This window comes from Acinonyx jubatus, chromosome D1, assembly GCF_027475565.1.
Source record: "Acinonyx jubatus isolate Ajub_Pintada_27869175 chromosome D1, VMU_Ajub_asm_v1.0, whole genome shotgun sequence".
NCBI lineage: Eukaryota > Metazoa > Chordata > Mammalia > Carnivora > Felidae > Acinonyx > Acinonyx jubatus.
In genome coordinates this window covers 7,695,782-7,712,620 of record NC_069390.1, presented here as the reverse complement: position 1 = coordinate 7,712,620, position 16,839 = coordinate 7,695,782, and the positions used below count along the sequence as shown (strand labels likewise).

Sequence of the window (16,839 nt, the reverse complement as noted above, 5' to 3'; positions counted from 1 at the left end):
AGCGAGGGCTCTGATGATGGGGGTGGGGGTGGGGGGAGGAGGGCTCCAGGTGGCTTGGCCTTGGCTCTGAAGCACCAGGGTATCAGCAAAGGCTTTGGGCAAAGGGGACAAGCTGGAGGCCAGCAGACATCCTCAAAGGGACCGACCCAGAGTGTTGTCCCGGGATAGCCATCCTGTCTTAAAGAATCCAGCCCGTGGAGGCGAGGGAAGGGAAGAAGCTTGAGAGTGGAGGCTCAGAGGCCACATGAAAACGAAACTCTGGGGACCCCGGAGGCATGAGCAAACCCAGTGGGTTCTGGCTGCCGCCTCCTCCTCCAGCCGCCCGCCTGGATTCGGCCTGGGGAATTTGCTGAGTCACTGACGGTTAGCAGTCCTGCCTGCCCTTTCTCCTGCCTGGCCTGGGACCAGAGGCAGCTGCTGTCACCACAGGACATCGGGGGTTGGGAGGAATCGTAAAAAAAAAACCAAAACCCGCCGAACAATCCGGCCAGGAAGATGTCCACACCGCATCCCCGGGTCCAAGAAAAAAACCCACGTTGGCGAACAGCTTTGGCCTGTGCCCGTTTGCGGACGGTCCGCAGGCTCCTAACGCCTGAAACTCACCAAGGCTGGCTCGGGGCACGACAAGCCTTCCCGCGACACCACCTCCCCTCTGTCCTCTGCCCAGTTGCCTCGCCCTCCGCTCTGTGACCCTCTCTTCGCCCACCGCCGTGCTCTAAACCACCCATTTTTGCTGGATGCTCCTCTTGGGCCTCCAAAAATGGGAGACCGAGGGCTCCATTTGAAACCTCATCTTTTTGCTGTGAAAGGTCGCTCCCCAGGTGAGCTCCCCGGTCCTGGACTCGAAGTGCCTCTCAGCCCTAATGACATCAAGGGGCCGACCCACCCACCCAGCGACATTGTCTTCAGTCTGCTTCCCTTTTTTATTGGGCAGAAGATCTTGGGCTGAGATGGAAATCAAAGGATTCCTATGTTCTAAATTTAGCGCTGTTTGTCTTTGGAAACGCTTTTCTTTCTCTCTGGGTACATAGTTCCATTTAAGCCGTGGGGAGAAGGCCTTGTCGAAAGTTCCTCCCAGGCTCGGAACACCAGCCTCCAACCTGACCAACCTCTGGCCACAGAGCTCCTTTTTAGTCCTTTCAAATACCTTGTTAAGTTGCAGTGGCGACAAACGGCACACGTTCCCGGCGCCATCGACCTGTTCCAGGGATGTGAGAGGTGCTCCACAGACAGTGTGCAAAGGGTACTGCCCTCCCAAGATCCAGAGCCACTCCCAAAGATGGCCAAAAGAGAGAGGTCTGAGACACGTGCCCCGAGAGCTGGCACCAGACGCGGGGGACCCTAGCTGCAAAGGGGGTGCAACCCACACTTCTGTCCCACCATGTTTTGGGGCTCCCGACCCGATGGTTGAGCTGTCTGCCTGTGCAAGAACCGATAACCCGCATGCCCCTCCCTTGTAGACGGGAAGTCGGGCCAGGTTCTCAGCACAGGAGACTGGACAAGTCTCTTGTCCAACAAGAAGGCCATAGCTGTCCCTGGGAGGAGAAGGCTCCACGACCGACAGGAATTCACGAGAGTCTGGATTTAGAAAGGAAGGGACGGTGTGAAATTTTACGTTCCTCTTCAACAGGGCTCTGCAGAGATCCGGGAGAGCTGACTCTGGTAAGAATTCTTAGCCTATGGAGGCTTCTGGAAGTCTTCCCAGGGCCCCCTGCCGTCTGTAGCCATGGTGCCCGGGCAGGAAGTGGCACCACCTGGGGCCTAGAGAGGTGTTCCAACGGGCCCCCACGCTTGGGTGGTGGGATTAAAGAAGCCCTTGGAGGGGCCCCTGCGTGGCTCAGTCGGTGAAGCGTCCGACTTCGGCTCAGGTCATGATCTGGCGGTTTGTGAGTTCGAGCCCCGCGTCGGGCTGACACCTCGGAGCCTGGAGCCTGCTTCGGATTCTGCGTCTCCCTCTCTCTCTGCCCGTCCCCTGCTCACGCTCTGTCTCTCAAAAATAAATGTTAAAAAAAATGTTTAAGAAGAGGAACAAGGACACAGAGTGTGGGGAGAAGAGAAGGGGCCACAGCAAAGGAGACAGAAGCGTGTGACGAGAGTGGTGGCCCGGAGGGAGACGGGCCAGCGGCTGAGATGGCTCAAGTAAGGGGAGCCCTGAAAATGTCACCGAACGCAGCCGCAGCAAGGTCACTGGGGACCAGGGCGTGACAGGGACAAAAACTTGATGGGAATCAATCCAAAAAAGAAGGAGGAATTGGAGGCGAATGGCAATAATGCTTTTGGGGTCTTGTACCTAAAGACTAGCAGGAAAAGAGGTGGGGGCCAAAGAGGGGGCTTTTCTGAGGATGGGAGGGAGAGTGGCAGACGGGGGGGGGGCGTGGTTAACTTTTAATTTCTTTTTTTAAGTAACCTCCATCCCCAACATGGGGCTCAAACTCACGACCCCGAGATCAAGAGTCACATACTCCTCCGACTGAGCCAGGCAGGCGCCCCGGGAAATGGTGTCTTTGTACATTGGTGGGAGCTCTCCGGTCGGGAGGGGAAGGCAGTTGCCAAAGAGGCTTTGGGCAGGTGGAGAGGTGGGCCGCAGGGCACACGGCGAGGGGGGCAGGATGAGTGCGAGCGCGTGGGCCATCGGGCTGGCAGGAGGAAAGGCAGGACGCGGGGGCACCGAGGCGGGTGGGAGGATGAGACCGCTGGCTTCTCCTGACTTCTGTTTCTTTAGCGAAATATGGAGAGAGGGCATCTTTTGCGAGAGGGTGGAGGAGGAAGGAGATACCTGAACAGAGGAGGCGGCGCAAGATGCAAGACTCTAGAAGTATTTACACCAAGCATCAACAGTGGTGATCACCAGTTGGTGAGTTTAGGAGGGATCTTTGCTTTCTTCGCACCTGTCAATACGTTCCGAAACTTTTGAAAGGCATGTACATTAATTTTATAATCAAAAGAAACAGAAGCTGCTTTTTTTTTTTTTTTAATGTTTATGTATTTTTGAGAGAGAGACAGAGAGGCAGAGTATGAGCGGGAGAGGGGCAGAGAGAGAAGGAGACACGGAATCCGAAGCAGGCTCCAGGCTCCGAGCTGTCAGCACAGAGCCCGACGCGGGGCTCGAACTCACCAACTGTGAGATCATGACCTGAGCCGAAGTCGGGACGCTTCACCGGCTGAGCCACCCAGGCGCCCCTGAGAAGCTGCCTTTAAAACCAGCGGGAGCAAGTCTTTACGGAGGCTGCTTTAGCTGTCCAAACCCGTGCTGGTCCCAAAGATGCTCCAAAGAAGGGTTCCTGCCCTCCGGCAACTGGCTGGACATGAGACCAGTTGGACAATAATGAAAGGGTGCAGGCCAGAGCGAAGATGGGGGCTCTACTACTAACTTAGGGCCCAGGAGGGAGGCAAGAATAAGCAAGCAGAGCTCCCTGGAGGAAGAAGGCCCTTGTGGTACGTTCAGGATGTGGCATTCCAGGCTGGGAGCACCAGCCAGGACGGGAGCAAGGCTAGGAGCCCGTGGAGCTGGCACAGGGCGTCCTCGGGATGGGGGCACAGAGGCCAGTGGATGGGCAGGGGGAGAGTGGGCGAGACAAAAGGCAATGGGGCGGGAGTTACCCCTAAAATGGGTGACCTCGTGCCCCAAAGCACAGAAGAAACGGTTAGGTCACTGTCATTGTTCCCACACATCATACACAGGTGTCTGGTGATGTTGGGGAGACCTTGCGAGGGCTCGGAGAGGGTGACAGCAGAAGAAGTTTGGGTGCATCAATGGCAGTAGATGACGGGGGGGGGGGTGCTGGGCCACACAGGCTGGGAGGTGTGGGTTCAGATGGCTGCCCATAACTTGGGACACACACACACACACAGGTCCCAGCAGCCCACAGGATGTCGCTCCAGCTCCTGCCAGTCCCAGGATCAGTAAGGTCCCTGCCTTTTGAGGCAGGCAGGGGTGTGGAGGGCAGGCAGCAGCCTACGTCACAGTTGGGTTAAACTTCGACCAAGCCTTAACGCCTATTCCGTAAGGGTCACCTGGTCAGTGTTTTATTCCAGTCTGGGTGACTTCGGTCTCCACTTTCCCCACTTCCTTTATTCAGCTCCTCCTGGAGGTCCAGGGCCAGTTACGTCTCCGGAAGGATGCTGGTGGCTCAGGGGTCACACCTAGCAACCCCTGGTCCGAGTCGGAGGCACCCTGAGTGACATTTGCTGGGCGGGCGCCCGGAGAGTCCTGGCCCAGGGGGAGCGAGGCCGGAGGCCACTGCCATGCTCCAGGCTTCTCAGCTGACGAAGCAGGTGCTGCTGTGGGGGAAGCAGGTCGCCGGCCTTGGCCCCTTTGCCCTGGGCCAGCTTCTGTGAAGTGGGCACCTCCCCTGGGCCCCCTCGGCGGGCTCCATGGCGTTTTCTGAGCTCTTGGACCAAGTGGGCGGCCTGGGCAGGTTCCAGGTTCTCCAGATGGTGGCTCTGGTGGTCCCTATCATGTGGCTCACCACTCAGAGCATGATGGAGAACTTCTCGGCCGCCGTGCCCAACCACCGCTGCTGGGTGCCCCTCCTGGACAACAGCACCGCCCAGGCCGGTGTCCCCGGGGCCCTGGGCCCCAAGGACCTCCTGACCGTCTCCATCCCCCCGGGCCCCAACCACGAGCCCCACCGGTGTCGCCGCTTCCGCCAACCCCAGTGGCAGCTCCTGGACCCCAACGGCACGGCCACCAACTGGAGCGAGGCCGCCACGGAGCCGTGCGTGGACGGCTGGGTCTACGACCGCAGCACCTTCACCTCCACCATCGTGGCCAAGGTAAGGGCCTCCCCTGACACCCTCCCCAAGTCCTGGCACCTTAGAGGCCGAGGGCAGAGCTCACACTTGACTGGACTCAGCACGGCCCAGTCCTGGGAGGGACCTGCCCTCTGCAAGCCTCCTCACCCGCCACCGGTGCCCTCCTCCCGCACCTGCCCTACAGGGGAGTGGGCGGCAGGACCCAGCCTACAGACAGACACTGGCCCCTGGCTCGTGGAAGGGTGGGTGCTGCCCATGACCGCCAGGCCAGCCCCGCTGCCGCTGATTAGCTGTGACTCGGGCAGCTCCCTCCACCGTGACCCCAGTTCTCAGACCCCAGGGGGGAGGCATCAGGCAAACACGGGCCCCCCACCCCGGCCAGGGGAAGGGGCCTCTCTCTAGAAGGGAGCGGCCCCGGGGGAATCGGGAGGTGATGCCAACTCCGGCTGGCGTTGCAAACCGGGTGAGGCAGGGGAGAGATGAGGCCAGAGAGGACTTGACCCTGGACCAGAGGGTGATGTGGGGAGGCTTAGCCCTGCCCCACCACCCTAGAGGTCACCGGGCCATCCACCCACACCTGGTTCCCTCAGGCCTTCCCGTCCTATGCCTCCAGCCCTGCTTGTCTGGGCTCAGCTCCCCACTCCTCTCCCGCCAGTGGGACCTTGTGTGCGACTCCCACGCCCTGAAGCCCATGGCCCAGTCCATCTACCTGTCGGGGATCCTGGTGGGAGCTGCCGTGTTTGGCCAAGTCTCCGACAGGTGAGTACCCCCCCCCCCCCCCCCCCAGTTCTAGAAGTCCCTTTTCCCTCACGCCTCTGTGCTCCCATCTCCGTGTGTCTCTCCCCTGATGCCTTCCGGCTCTGCCACTGAGGAAGCCCTGTACCTGTTCTAGGCCTTTGTTTCTGGGGTTGTAGAGGGTCGTCACTCCTACAAAACACTTACCTCTAAAATCTGCCTAAAACCGCTAAAAGCTGTTGTTGAGTGCTCCTGCTGACGGGGAGCTCGTTCTCTGCCCGGGGCCACCACCTGGGCCTACAAGCCTTTCGTGGGGCGAGGGGGGGGGGGATAACTCGGGTCTGGACCCAAGAGTCACCGTGACCTCTGCTCAGACCCCCGTGGCCGGTGCCATGGCACCCCGTGGACCCGGCCACCGCCTGCCCGTTTGTGTGCCCGCAGGTTTGGGCGCAGGCTGGTGCTGACCTGGAACTACCTTCAGATGGCCGTGTCGGGGACGGCGGCCGCCTTCGCCCCCACCTTCCCGGTGTACTGCCTGTTTCGCTTCCTGGTGGCCTTGGCCGTGGCGGGCGTCATGATGAACACTTGCACTCTCCGTAGGTCACCTGACCCGGGCCAGGCGAGGGAGGCTCGTGTGGGCTCCCAGGCTGACCCTTGAGGTCTCCTTGCAGTGATGGAGTGGACGTCCACGCGTGCCCGAGCCTTGGTGATGACTTTGAACTCCCTGGGCTTCAGCTTCGGCCAGGTCCTGATGGCCACAGTGGCCTACGGTGTGCGTGACTGGGCCCTGCTGCAGCTGGTTGTCTCCGCCCCCTTCTTCCTCTGCTTTGTGTATTCCTGGTGGGTGCCGTCCCCCCTCCTCAGAGAAGGCCCTGCCTACCCTCCACCCTGGGGGCAGGGACCAGGGGCGCAGGAGGCCAAGGGAGCCCAGCCAGAGGGGAGCCACGGGCCCGGCACAGCTGGCGGCCACAGGCCCACGGTGCTCACCCACCCTGGGCTGGGGCTCCGGCGCCGGAGACGCTTCCCCCTTCCTTGTTCCTCCCGGTGCCTCCTCCCCCTGCACTCATCCTCCCCCCTCGCCTCTTCCTTCCCATCATCTCTAGGCCTTTTCCCTCTTGACTCCTTGCTTGCCTTGGCATGGGGCACATTTTCTGAGCCGAGGCACTAGGCCAGGCTGAGGGGTGAGACACAAATACAACACACACACACACACCCCGCTCCTAGGACACAGCCCCAGTCAGCCTTATGTACTGACATTTTACTAAAGAGCAGGGACCAAGACCCAGTGGTCAGAGGGGACCCCCAGGCCCCCACACAGGGCTGACATATTAGAGAAGTTAGGAAGTGTCTGTGCTGCCCTGAAATAAATCAGGCATGGCTCTTGCCAAACTCCCGGGACATAGTAGGTGTATGGGAAATATTTGTTGGATGGATATCTGGATAGATGGATGAATGGATGTCCTTTGGGACAGGGCTGAGCCCGGCTCATTCACACACAGACCCAGCAACTCTGGGTTTTTGGTTGGCCATCGTGGCCCCTGCAGAAAGAAGTCCGGCAGAAGCCCAGGGGAGGACGGGGCACTGGCACCGGGAGGAGGGCTGACTTTACAGATCTCTCCAAGCCCCACTGATTGGAGCAGACACGCTCTTAAAATGGAGCCCTGGGCAGCTAATTTGCAGTCACTCTGCAGAGCAGGAGACAGTCACGCTTCCTGCACTGGCCCTGAGAGGAAGCCATTCCGGCTGACGGGTGGCTGTTTGACCCCCGGGACCAACGGAGCGGAGGCTGGAGGGTAGAGGGCAAGGGTCAACGATGCAGATTCCGGGGCCCCCCTTCCTGGCTCTCTGAGGCTGACGCTGGCTCACGGGGTAGAGCCTCACTTTTCCTGACAGACGTGCCCACCCAGGTGCCGTGCACGTGCCCACAATCGTGCGTCACCCACCACGTCATGACTTCAGCAAACAGCTACCGGGTGCCCACCAGGGGCAGGGCACTGGCTGATGCGAGGCTGACGACAGCGAAACAGGCACACTGCCCCGCGGGGAGCTGGCAAGACACCCCACACGTGATGGCTTGACGAATAAGAGGGGGACCATCTGAGGGCAGGAGCCCATGGCCCTCGAACTCCCACCAGCTTCTCTGCTTCTCTTCGAAACCCATTTCTCTCCATGACAGGTTGTCTGCCTGTGCCGGCCCCACCCCCCTTCCCGTCTCCTCGAACCCGCCCGACCACCAGGCTTCACCCACGACGGCCCTGGCACCCTGGCTCTGCCCCCACTGTTCTTTTTTTTTTTTTTTTTTTAACATTATTTTATTTTTGAGACAGAGAGAGAGAGCATGAACAGGGGAGGGTCAGAGGAAGAGGGAGACATAGAATCTGAAACAGGCTCCAGGCTCTGAGCTGTCAGCACAGAGCCTGACACGGGGCTCGAATCCACAGACCGCGAGATCATGACCTGAGCTGAAGTCAGACGCTTAACCGACTGAGCCACCCAGGCGCCCCAGCCCCCACTGTTCTTGGCCCTGAATCGGAGGAGGGGTGCCCTCTCCCAGGCGACCTAAACTGTGTCCCCTGTGCCACATGCTGCAAACCCTGAATCCCCTCTCCAGACCTGCCCCTCCCCAGACTCCAGCCTCCCGTTTCCAACCCTCCGTGTGACATCGCCATGACTGATGTCTCGGATTCACAAACGTGAACATCTTCTTGCACCTGCTCTTTCCCAAGGCTTCTCCAGCAAGGGTGGGGGGGATAGCAGCCCCCATCCGCCGGGTCCCAGAGTTAGAGACACCACGTCACCTCCCTGTCCCTCACTGACCTCCCCGCCCCACCCTAAGTCCAGCAGGTCACTGGATCTTGTCAACTCTACCTCGAAAGTATGCCTCGAGCCCCCCTTCTCTCCCCTGTTCTAACCCCGGAGGACCTTCGGGCCCCATGCATGCGGAGCAGGTGACCCCACGCCTGGCTGCTGCTCCCAGGGGAAAGCGTGCCTGGCTGGGGGGCCTGCCTGAGCAGAGGCCTGGAGACAGGAGCCAGGGTGGAATGGTGGGCGTGACTGGGGCCTCGGTGGGCTGGGCCAGCGCAAGGGATCTGGGCCGATGTCGAGGGGTGTGGGGGCAAGGTTAGGGTTAGGAGCTGGGCTCTGGCATCGGGGCGTGGAGCCGGGATGTGTGGGGCCAGCTGGCATCCAGGAGACAGCAAGTGTTGTCCTGACGTGGGTGACCGGGCCACAGGCAAGACAAGGGCAGGGGGGCGGGTCAGGCTCAAGCGGTGCTGCTGGTGGTGACAGGACTTGGTGGCTGCCTGGGTGCAGGTGGAGGGGGCTGGCGACGCCAGGACCAAAGACCCTGCCCCAGGCCTGAGCCCCCGGTTGGGTGGGAAGCTGGGGAGGAGCCAGCTCAGGCAGGAAGGCGCAGCCTCGGGGGTGAACAGGAAGGCCACGGATGTGACATCGGGCAGGTGCCTGGCCTCCCTGGTGAGAGGTGGGGGACCCCAGTGGGCTTGCGGCTTGTGGCGGGCTTGCAAGACTACAGTCCTCACTGCAGACAGGCTCACCCAGGCCTGGTTCCCGGGGTGGGGGGGGGGGGGTGGCCAGGGAAGGGCCACAGGGTCGGGAGGGAGGCTGGAAGGGGAGGATATGGACTCCCAACCCCAGTCCGAGGAAGAGAAGGAAAAAGGCAGAAAAGGTGGCCTGCGGGGGAAGGAGGGCGCCAGGTGGTGTGGCGTCCCTGAGCCTGGGGCCTATGGGCACCAGTGAGGCCACCCTCCTGGGCAGAGGGAGACAGAAGGGCAGTAAGGCTCACGCAGCCTGGGGCCACAGGCCGCACCCACCCACCCTCCGCCCTTGACCCCCTGCAGGTGGCTGGCGGAGTCTGCCCGATGGCTCCTCATCAAGGGCAAGCTGGAGCAGGGCCTGCGGGAGCTACAGAAGGTGGCTGCCATCAACGGGAAGAAGGCAGTGGAGGACACACTGACTGCAGAGGTGAGGCGGGGCGGGGCGGGGCGCTCCCCCAGGGCTCAGCCTTCAGACCCTCTCCCTGCCCCTGCACAGGCCCCTGGGAGGGTGAGGGTCTCAAGGAGGAGGACCTGTCCGGTGCTCCCAATGCTGACAGTGACTCCCCTCCCGCCCCGCCCCACCCCACCCCATCCCTGCAGGCCTTGCTGTCAGCCATGCGGGAGGAGCTGAGTGCGAGCCAGGCTCCTGCCAGCCCGGCTGCCCTGCTTTGCACACCCGGACTGGGCCTCCGGACCTGTGTCTCCACTCTGTGCTGGTAGAGGCCCCTTCACCCACCCGGGGCCCCAGCCTCTGCCTCGGGCCTGCCTTGGGCAGCCGGGAACCTGGGGTCAGGCCCTGACTGGCATCCAGGCAGGGGACCTCTACGGACTCTCCTCTTGCTCCCGCCTCCAGGACCAGGCCTGAAGCATTCCATTCCCCACCCCCCCACTCCCCTGCTAGTAGTCAGGCTCCCAAAGGAAGCAGCCAAGGCCAGGTGGGGTCAGGCTGGGGAGAGGGGATGGCAGAGACCCCTAAGGAGGAAGATTCACAGCAAAGGTGCTGGGAGAGCTGAGCGGCCCAGCAGGCCGAGGAGGCCATTCGAGAATAAGCGAGGCAAGAAGGCACACCCACCCCAGTATTATCAGAGCCCTGGGAGCCAGTGTCACCCAGCAAGGACACAGGATGCCCAGAGGGAGGGAGGAAGGCAAACCCTGGCCTCTCCCCCACCCCACCCCACCCCCTGCACCTCCAGCCCCTCACCAGCGGCTCCCATTGGCCAAACCTACCGAGGGGTGGCACTGGGGGAGGGGGGAGGCCTGGGGCCAGGTGGTGCACAGAGACCAGCCCTCCACTATGCAGAGCCTGCAGGGGGAGGCTGGAGGCAGGTCTGAGGACCGACCAGCAAAGGAGCAGCCCCCGCCCCAGCCTGACCCTACCCGCCCCGCCCCGCCCACAGGTTCGCCTTCGGCTTCACCTTCTACGGCCTGGCCCTAGACCTGCAGGCCCTGGGCAGCGACATCTTCCTGCTCCAGGTCCTCATTGGGGTCGTGGACATCCCGGCCAAGATCGGCACCCTGCTGTTGCTGAACCGCCTGGGCCGCAGGTCCACTCAGGTGGCGTCCCTGGTGCTGGCGGGGCTCTGCGTCTTGGCCAATATGCTGGTGCCCCACGGTGAGCGGCCAGAGGCTTCCCTACCTCGGGGTGCTGAGCCAGGGACAGGGGCCCCTGCCCCCTCCTCAGAGGGTGCTGGCCCAGTGGGGAAGGAGGCTGCTGGGGCATCTGGGACAGATGGTGACGGCCCGCCCCAGGCAGCAGGAACAGGGATGGAGTGGAGGGGGTGGCGTCCTGCAGGGGGAGGGGAGGGAGCAGGGGGCCAAGGAGGACGCCCAGGGTCTGGCTCAGGGTTATCGGGTTGGGCAGCAGTTTGGGGGGCAGCGAACGGAAACACGGTGTCACCTAGGACGTGGTGCGTGTGTGCGTTGTGGGGGACACCCAGAGGGAGGGGGGTCATAGACATTTGGGAGGTCAGGGAGAAGTCCGGCCCCCATCTGACCTCGGAGCCCCGCCACCAACCTCGCTGCCCCCTTCCCTGTCCACAGAGTTGGGGGCCCTGCGTTCATCCCTGGCCGTGCTGGGGCTCGGGGGCCTGGGGGCCGCCTTCACCTGCGTCAGCATCTACACTGGTGAGCTCTTCCCCACCGTGCTCAGGTGAGGCTACGCCCAGGCCCGAAGAAGGGGTCACCCTGGGCTGCGAGGGCAGGGTGGGGGTGGCCTTCCCCAGCCCCGGATGTTCCCGCCGCCATCCCCCTCCCATGTGGTCTCAGGGCTGAGCAGGTGCATTCCGTTCCCCCCGCCCCCCACCCGCCCGCCTGAACCACTGTGCCTCCCTGGACAGAGTGGGGCTGGGCCGGGCTGGGAGGCCCTCACGGGTGTTTCCGGGACTGCAGGATGACAGCGGTGGGCCTGGGCCAGATGGCAGCCCGCGCGGGAGCTATCCTGGGGCCTCTGGTGCGGCTGCTGGGTGCGCACGGCCGCTCACTGCCGCTGCTGGTCTACGGGGCGGTGCCGGTGCTGAGCGGCTTGGCTGCATTGTTGCTGCCCGAGACACAGAGCCTGCCGCTGCCCGACACGGTTCAAGATGTGCAGAACCAGTGAGTGAGCTCGGCCCGCCCTCTCCGTTTCCCCCTGCCCCCCGCCCCCACCCCATCACTGGGCAGAGAGAGAAGCAGAGGCACAGAAAGGGACGGGATTGGCCCAGAGTCAAACAGCACATCTTTGGGAGAGCGGAGACCAAGGGCCGGGGCTCCTGGCTGACAGTGTGGAGTTCGTCTCCTGCTCTGGGCCGGAGGCTGGGCCACCCTCGGGGCCACCTTCAGAGGCGTCGAGGGGAAGGGAGAGTGTAGTCATTTGTTAAGAAGGACGGGCCGAGGGTGTGATGGGCGTTGCTGGGGGAGGAGGGGTGCTCACCGGCCCCAAATTCTACCACGAAAGCCCCTAGATGGCTGGCAGGCTGTCACTGCCCCCCCCTCCCCGCTTCCCAGCACGTGCCCATTCCTGGGCCCCCAAGAGCAGGGCAGTGGTACCTCCTGAGACCTCAGGAGGGACCCAGTTCAGGGGTCAGAGGTCACTCTGCACGCACGAGCCACACCCCTCTTGTCTTTCATGTCTGAACAGGGCAGTGAGGAAAGCGACACACAGCCCCCCGGGGCGCACTGTCTTGAAATCCACACACTTTTAAGCTCCCGGGCATTCTGCGATGGGACATCGGGAGAAGCACCCTCTCTCCTTCGGAGAAGGCAGGACGACAAAGGCCACCATTTCCAGAGGGTCCAGGGGCGGCCCCGGGCACCCCACCGGACCCTCCCTTGTGACTTCGAAAAGGATCAAAGACCAGCAGGACTTTGTCTACCCCGTGCTCCCCTCCTCACTGCTCACGGCCCCCAGCTGTCCACTGTTCCCCCCTCCCCCCCCCGCAGCCCTCCCCCCCACCGAGCTTAGAGGCCACCATCATCCAAGGTCAAAACGTCCCAAACTCATCGCACTACCCCGAGATCTCCACACAAGTCTCAGCTCCTCAGTTGTACCCAAAGGGCAGCTCTGGCCCCCGGTCACCCCTCTGCACACTCCAGCCACGGGACCAATCCTGCCCCGCCCCTTCTCTACCTACCAAACTCCTCTTCAGCTTCCCAGACTCAGGGCAACCGCCTCCTTCCAGGGGTGCAGCCCGAGGCCATAGTGAAACCCTTACCCACAGCCACGCACCTGTCTCCCACCCTGCCAGCTATGAGTTCCCAGAGGATTGGAGTGGCCCCCTTGCCCCCTGATCTGACCCGGCCCCCACACAAAGCCTGGCAGGAGGGGCGTTGGGGGGGAGGCGACAAAAGAGTGAATAAAGGATCAAATGACTGCCCCTCCCTGACTCCAGTGAAGAGCCACAGGTGGGGGTGGGGCAGAGGAGAGTTCTGGGGAGCTCCTCTGGGGGCTGGCCCTTTCCCAGGCCAGCCTATCTGCCCTTTCCTGCCTGTGTTGTGGGCTAGGCACCGTCCTGGGCATCTCATGGCATCATCTCATCTCTTCCCGAGCCCGTCGAGGAAGATGCCCCATTTTACAGATGGGAAAGTAAGGCTTGGAGAAACCGATTGCCCATGATGGGCAGCTAGGAGGGACCGAATCAAGAGTCAGGCCCAGGTCCAGAGCCCAACCTTGGCTACGACCCCCCCAGCCTGCCCTCAGGCCTCGAGACCTTTGGGAGACAGAAGCACTCCCTGGCCTGGTCTTGTCAGCATAGCCTCGGGCCTCTTTGGGGGGGGGGGGATCGTGTCTTTCAGCTTTCTGCCTGTGGCCACCCCTCAGTGAAGAATCCCCCCCACACACACACACAAAGACAAAGGGGACAGGGGTGGGGATCATGTTTGTTAAGATGCCCAAAGGCAAGGTTGTCCCAGCCTGCCCTGAACTTTCCGTCCTGTCTGCCTGCTGCCCAGCTGAGCCCCAGCTACTTCCTTACCATTGCTCAGCATTCTTGGGACCCGCTGGTGTCCAGAAGCTTCCAGAAGAGAGAACCCAGGACTGGTGAGAGATGGCTCCTCCTCCCTGCTAGGGTGTCCTCCAGTTCACCAAGTGGTCAGAGCTGTCCCTCTGCCCACGTTCAGAGCAGCCTTGCTCCTGGCCCTTCCAGGCGGTCACGGTCTTCTAGGACCCAGGGCCGACCTGCTTCCAACATGTCTCCCCTCACTCAACAGGATCTGGAAGCTGGGAGGGCCCAGGACCCGGCCCCTCTGGGGCAGCTGGGGGTGAGCGTCATCCCCGTGGCAGAGTGGGTGCCCTGCAAAGGGAGAGGGGTCTCCCTTCACAGCAGTCCCAGGCCTGCCTTCTAGATGGGTGCTCCACTCAAGCGGTCTTCACTTGGGAGCCCCCAATTTACTGCTCACCACAGAGAGCACCTGCCCCCCGAGGCTGCAGGGACACTTGCAAGGGAAGAGCCCAGGAAACCGGGCGTGGGAAGGAAGTGGTCAACAGTCTCACAGTCTCATTCGCCCCATGGAAGTAGAGGCCTCTAGCAGTGGGGACAGGAAAGTGGCTTTGGACCCACTTTGGCCATCCTCCTGTCTCCAGCCAGGACTGCAGCTCTCCCAGAAGGGTGTGCGGGGAGGGCAACGCAGGCTCCTTCGGCTCCACATCCACCTCCAGGAAAGGGATGTCCTTCCCGAAGAGTGCCGGGACTGGCTGACCTTGTGTTCCCTCCACTGGGGGTTCGGGTAGTAGGGCAGGTCTTCAAGGTCAAAGGGATCAGCTAGACTCCACTTCGAGCTTCTTCCCCAGCTCGGTCCTTGCTCCTCCCCAGGTGGAATCTCCTGGTACATCCCTGATAGAACCAACTGTCAATGAGCGGGGTCCCTGGAATTTCAGTCACCCCCAGATGCTGTTTGGACACTCCTGAGGGTCAGTGCCAGGCCAGCCAGACTCCAAAGGACCTCAGCTCAGGCCCAGGTGATAGGTTCAACATCAGATGCCCAGACGAAGTTGCTGAGACTGAAGTGACCATATCTTACAGACTGGTAAACTGAGTCAATGGTAGATTGACTCACAACCAACCCCTTGAGTGACAAGGAGCTCTTAGTCTCCTTACAAAGAGAAGAAAACACCCAGTCCTACACCCCCATGGCAATGAGCAGGACTGGGACCCATCCTTCCAACTCCTCCACTGTCCCTCTTTCTGGCCCCCTACTCTGACAGACTGTTCAGGGCCATTCTAGAAATTTCTAGAATAAGAATGAATTTTTAGAAATTCTGGAATAGAAATTTAGAATTTCTGGAATAGACAAATAGAATTTCTAGAAATTTCTGGAAGAAGAACGTTCCCTTCTTGACACCAAGGAACGCCTGCCTGCCTCTCTTGGTTTTCTTTGGCCAGTGATGATGGGGCGGGGGAACCTGAGATAAATTTCCCTTCCTCGGACAAACAGAACAGCAGCGGAAGACATGGGCGCAAGGCCACGGCCAGCACAGGGACAGGATGTCCTGGCCAGACCACCCCAAGTCAGGGCCTCCCCGCAGGCTTCCACAGGGGGTTACAGCTGACCTCAGGCTCCTGGGCTGTGAGCAGCTGGGCAGAAGCAGGGCCCATGCCTCCCCCCAGGTGGCTGGTTCAGGAGGGCGGCTACTGGAGAACCCGCTCTCCCACCAGTGATAGGACTCTGGGGCAGGGCTCTCAAAGGCCCCTGGGGGCACACCCCAGGGTAAGGAGCATCCTGAAACAAAAAAGCTTCATCCCAGGATGGAAGGAAGGACGAGGAGGTGAGGCTCCTGCGGACACCAAGCCCAAAGACCTGGCAGATGTCCATGGACCAGACTTGCGAACTGGAAAATGCTGCAAGAATGGGCTGGCCAGCAACAGAGCCACCTGTGGATGGGAGCTTGGGGAGCAGCTTCAAGTGGCCCAGGGCGATGGCGAGCCAAGGGCACAAGAAAGCAGAACCAAGAGAGGGGAGCAAGATCCACCAAGCAGAAAGTGGAGGAGACCTGAGTGACAGAAGCACGGCTGAGTCAGGGCTCACGTGCCCAGCGGCATGGCGATCCCAAACTGCCACCTGGGAGAGGAAGACCATCCACCCTCCTCTCTCCTGAGGACGCTGGCACCTAACCCTCACCTAAGAGTTTCAAATCCAGACCCATCTCTCCGCGTGTTTGGGACCGTGGGCTTGTTCAGTGTCTCCATGAAGGAGCAAACGCCCTAGGATGAAGCTCTGCTTCTATCTACAGCTGCAGGAGCTGCCCACAGTCAGCCGGCGAGCAGCGTAGACTGGGGCGGTGTAGACCGGGCCCGGGAGGGGGTGGGTAGGCGGGGCGGCAGAGATTAGGTTCCAAATCCCTAGAGATGCAGAAAAAGCAGATACCCTGGAGTTGGGCGGAACTGGGGGCAAATGTGCACTCAGCCACTGGAGCCCTGGCCACCCAGGAACACCACCACCTTCCCCAAGGGCTGTAGCAAGACCCCAGCAGCCCCCAGAGGCGTGGGCCCGATGTGGCCACTAGGAGGCAGCACGATGCTCTTGCCTCTGGTGATCTGATCACCTCCAGAGCTCAGGTGGGTGGGCTCAGCCAAGACCACAGACCAGCTGCTTACCTGGCCCGATCCTGGGGCCAGGAGGGACATAGGGGTGAGACAAAGACAAGCCGCCCCCCAGGAGCCCAAAGCCATGCTCGGCCCAAATCTTTGGAGGCTACTTACCAGCTCTCATGGGCCACAATTCGGGCCCAGACCCCAGGCCAGAGCCAGGACCAATGTCCCAACGGTACCCACCCGGAAAAAAACTGCACAGGACCGTTGGATTTGGAAAGTTTTTGTTTTCTTTTCCCACACATTTCCGGGGTTGGGGTGTTTTCCAAGACTCAGACACATTTGTTAACAAAGAGAGAAAAAAAACTGGGGGAGCAGGGAGCCCGTGGGCAGAGAAGTGACCCCAGCAGTCAGCGGGCGATGCCTCGCTCTCTCTCTTCCCTGGTGCCCGCGCCCAACGGGTGCCACAGGCCGCTGCTCGCGGTATCTAGATTATTTGTCTTTAATATATATCTGCATTTGCCTTTCCCCTCCCACCCGCCCCCCACCCCTGCTCCTCCAGCAGCTTCCCCATCAATGCACGTCGCCCGGCGGCACACAACAGAACAGGCCTTCGGCGGCCCGAGCCCCTTCCCTGGGCGGCACCAGGCAAGCGCCTCCTCCTGGTGGGCGGAGTCGGGGCGCTCGGGGCAACGCCCACTGCCCCGCCACGCCCCGCCCCCCCCCCCCACGCTGGGCCGCTCCGCCCACCCGCCCGCCCTTCTCCCACCGACTCTGGAAACCCAAGGGTAGGA

At 61.7% G+C, this 16,839-nt stretch overlaps 1 protein-coding gene across 2 annotated transcripts; it reads left to right on the top strand.

Annotated features, from left to right (window-relative positions):
- Window positions 1-4,022: 4,022 nt before the first annotated feature.
- SLC22A12 (solute carrier family 22 member 12) lies at window positions 4,023-12,891 on the top strand. Of its 2 annotated transcripts, none has more exons than XM_027045245.2 (10): window positions 4,023-4,776; window positions 5,411-5,514; window positions 5,932-6,086; window positions 6,162-6,330; window positions 9,348-9,471; window positions 9,645-9,760; window positions 10,442-10,656; window positions 11,085-11,193; window positions 11,433-11,636; window positions 12,160-12,891. In XM_027045245.2, the coding sequence occupies exons 1-10, from the start codon at window positions 4,375-4,377 to the stop codon at window positions 12,221-12,223; spliced, it is 1,662 nt and encodes a 553-aa protein (XP_026901046.1). In that variant the 5' UTR covers window positions 4,023-4,374; the 3' UTR covers window positions 12,224-12,891. The 2 variants fall into 2 exon arrangements, with proteins under 2 accessions (XP_026901046.1, XP_026901047.1); XM_027045246.2 differs by having other exon boundaries at window positions 4,681-4,776; window positions 5,346-5,514.
- The last annotated feature ends 3,948 nt before the right edge of the window (window positions 12,892-16,839 follow it).